The sequence below is a fragment of the Microplitis demolitor genome, chromosome 5 (genome assembly GCF_026212275.2).
Source record: "Microplitis demolitor isolate Queensland-Clemson2020A chromosome 5, iyMicDemo2.1a, whole genome shotgun sequence".
Lineage (NCBI taxonomy): Eukaryota > Metazoa > Arthropoda > Insecta > Hymenoptera > Braconidae > Microplitis > Microplitis demolitor.
The window spans coordinates 4,163,460-4,166,695 of record NC_068549.1 but is presented as its reverse complement, the minus strand read 5'-3'; the positions used below and the strand labels follow the sequence as shown (position 1 = coordinate 4,166,695).

The 3,236-nt window shown below is 25.9% G+C and overlaps 1 protein-coding gene across 1 annotated transcript; it reads left to right on the top strand.

Annotated features, from left to right (window-relative positions):
• The first annotated feature begins 385 nt into the window (after nucleotides 1-385).
• On the top strand, nucleotides 386-3,236 carry LOC103569043 (uncharacterized). The gene is made up of 4 exons (XM_014443069.2): nucleotides 386-635; nucleotides 710-1,015; nucleotides 2,713-2,901; nucleotides 2,983-3,236. Exons 1-4 carry the CDS (start codon nucleotides 467-469, stop codon nucleotides 3,234-3,236), a joined length of 918 nt encoding a protein of 305 aa, XP_014298555.2. The 5' UTR covers nucleotides 386-466.

The following is a 3,236-nucleotide window of genomic DNA, read 5'->3' as shown; positions in this document are numbered from 1 at the left end:
TCAAAATTTCGAAATGATAAAACTATTTAGGATGACCAAGTAACCCCACATTTATTCTAGTGATTATATAAGAAAACATTTACAAAAAAAAAAAAAAAAAAAAATTTGTTAAAAACCGAACCCGCATGTTGCCCCACTGTCTCAATTTGCCCCATTCTCCTTTATATAGAGGAGACGGGCAAAAAAGGACCAGTCAATGAAAGTGAATCATCTGAAAATTTTTATTTTATTTTTTCATAGTGAAGCAACTGAGAAAAAAAATATTTTTCTAGACCAAACGGTGGAATTTTATAATTTTAAATTTTTTTCAAATCATTTAAATATAGAATTTTATAAATTGACTAGACTTTTTATAGATTTATAAAATTGTTAAATAACAGATTTTTCTATTCTAAAAATTCATTAATTTTAAGCTGTACAAGATGAAAGAGGTCCACGAACAAAATTTAGGGACAGGATTCCATCAATGAATTCTTCAGTTTCTTGGGCACCGACAGAATCTTTCAATATAACAAGTGTATATAATAATAATTCATCATTTGGCATAAATAATAAATATCAAGAAATTACTTTTACACCAAACATCAATCCGTTACTCCACCAAAGTCAGTCATTTCCGAAAATGATAACTTCTGGTATGAAAATTCTTCAGTAAATAAATTCATTAAATAAATTATTCAATTTACTAATAATGTTATTATTTATCTAGACGAAACAATGCAGTATGAAATAGTAGCAGAAATATTTTTATCATCAATCCGCAACGCACGTAGACATAAATATTTTTCTAAAATAAATCCAATATCACAAAATATAATATTGCGTAATAATTGGTCGGCTATATTTATTTTACATTTATCAACATGGCCGATTGATTTTACGACACTTAATATTACCAGTTCTATGGCCAATAAAAATTTAATTAAATATTTATCATCAGCACGATCAACTATTGCCAAGTTACAGCTCGATCAAATTGAATTATCGTGTCTCGAAACTTTTACTCTCTGTTCTGGTAATTAATTAATTTAAAAAAAAAATAACAAATTAACTTTGATCAAGAAAATTTTTTTTTCTTACAGACAAAAATAATTCTCGACTGAAAGTTAGCATTCTTAATTCAAGGAAATTTTTTTGAAGACCTCAATTTTCTCGGATAAAGTATAAATCTTTTCTGATCGAGACGAATTTTCTTTAATAATAATAAACTCTCTTGGTTCAAGAAAATCTTGACATGGTTCCCGAAAACTTGTCTTTCAAAATAATTTCTTGACTCAAGATAACTTTTTTTTCTGTGCGAAAATTGCATTTTTGAATAAATATGTTTTCTTAATTCAATAAATTATTCTTGAATCAAGACGTAAAAAAATTATTTTTCTTGATCGAAGAAACTTTTATAGAAATTAATAATAAAGAATCTCTAAATAAAAAAAAATGTTTTTGAGATTATTCAAGAAAATTCTACTTGATTAAAAACTTCGACTTTATCAACTGACAATAATATTTTCTTGAATTAAAAAAAAAATTATCGAGTTCAAATTAATTTTTCTTGAATTTTGATTTTTTCTCTAATAAAAATCCATTTTAATTTTTTTTTTTTTTATTATTTACAGAAAATATTGAAGCGGTTGAAATTATAAATAATGCGAAAAACTCAACACTACAATTGTTAATAAATCATTTACAAGAACGTGAAAATTATAATTATAGATTAGCGGAAATTATGTTCGCGTTGCCTATTTTATTTGGTTGTTGCTCTAAAGAATTATCGGCAGCATTATTTACTCCTATTATCGGCGATGTTTCACTCGAAAAGGTGATCGCATCTATTCAATAATAATATTAACACGCAAATATGTTAAATATTAATTAATTATTTGATTATTAATAAGTATTATTTAATACGTTTGTAAAATAATTATATTTAAAATAAAATATATAAATGAATTTGTTTCTTTTTTTGATAATAAATCATAACTGTGTTATTGATCTGCTATCAATCGAACTGATTTAACTATTGAAAAAAATTTTTATCATGTATTTTTAAACAACAATTACACTATCGAATTCAAACATCAACATGAACATTAATTAAATCAAGCAGTCAGGAAAATTAATTTATTCATGTCATTCTTTTTGGTTAATTAACACTGACGACATGTTTTTTTATAGCAAAAAATTATTACTAGTAATTAATTTTTTAATTTTTAATACTGGGTTGGTATTAACTGAAAATTTAGAATGGAAACCGGATATCGATTACAATTGTAAGTAATTTATTTATTAATTATATGTAAGAAATTTTAATGAGTTTTTTTATTGTTATAATTACGGAGGAATAAGTCAATTTTGAAAAATTTATCTTTATAGAAATGCACAGAAAAAAAAAATTTCTTGGCGCCAAAAAAATTTTGCACTATAAAATGAATACAAAATATTTCTTAGGGCAAATAAAAATTTTTTGCGCCAAGAAATCCTTTTTTTCTGCATATATTAATACCAAATATTAATAACCAGACACTAGTAAGTCGATAGTAGCAGATTTTGGATGGAAAAAATTTATGTTACTGTCTAATAAAATTATTTAAAAAAGTTTTAATCAGAAAAATTGTCAATACTTTTAAATAACAACTTTTTCTGAACTAGGAAAAAATGTAGTAAAAATCATGTGGCTCAAAATTTTGTAGTGTAAATAAATATTTTATATTTTAGGTAAAGAAGAACGACAACCAGTTGTTGAATACTATCGTGAAAATGGTATACAGTATTTATTTTTTTCACAACGAGTTACTTGGGAGGAAGCACGAATGATATGTAAGAGTTATTATTCAAGATTGGCAATACTTGACACTATGGAAAAGGCAACTACTATTGCACGATTGTTAGCTGATTCGAATATAGGTTTTCAAACTGAGAAAAACTTAGAAATAAAAAAAATACGAAATGTTATATTTCTATAAAAAATTGTTTTTATTAATTTAGAGATGGAAGACACTTGGGTTGGCGCAAAGAGAATAGATTTCGTGTGGTACTGGATTGACAAAGACACAGGCCCGTGGAAAAACGTACTACCAATAGAGCCAAATGTAGAAAATTTTCCGCCCTGGAGTCGCGAGCCGATTCGACCTACCAAAGAATGTCTTGCCATTGATCGCCAACTTCATCAATATCCTAATTTCGTTGATCTCGATTGTCGCCTTCAAAGACCATTTATTTGTCAAAAAAGTTGTTGTTAA

Excerpts from the sequence above, each read along its gene's own strand:
- LOC103569043 (XM_014443069.2), top strand. The coding sequence starts at position 467 with ATGAATTCTTCAGTTTCTTGGGCACCGACAGAATCTTTCAATATAACA. Across the intron at positions 636-709 it reads TCCGAAAATGATAACTTCTG|ACGAAACAATGCAGTATGAA; the intron begins GTATGAAAATTC and ends TTATTTATCTAG. Across the intron at positions 1,016-2,712 it reads AACTTTTACTCTCTGTTCTG|GTAAAGAAGAACGACAACCA; the intron begins GTAATTAATTAA and ends TTTATATTTTAG.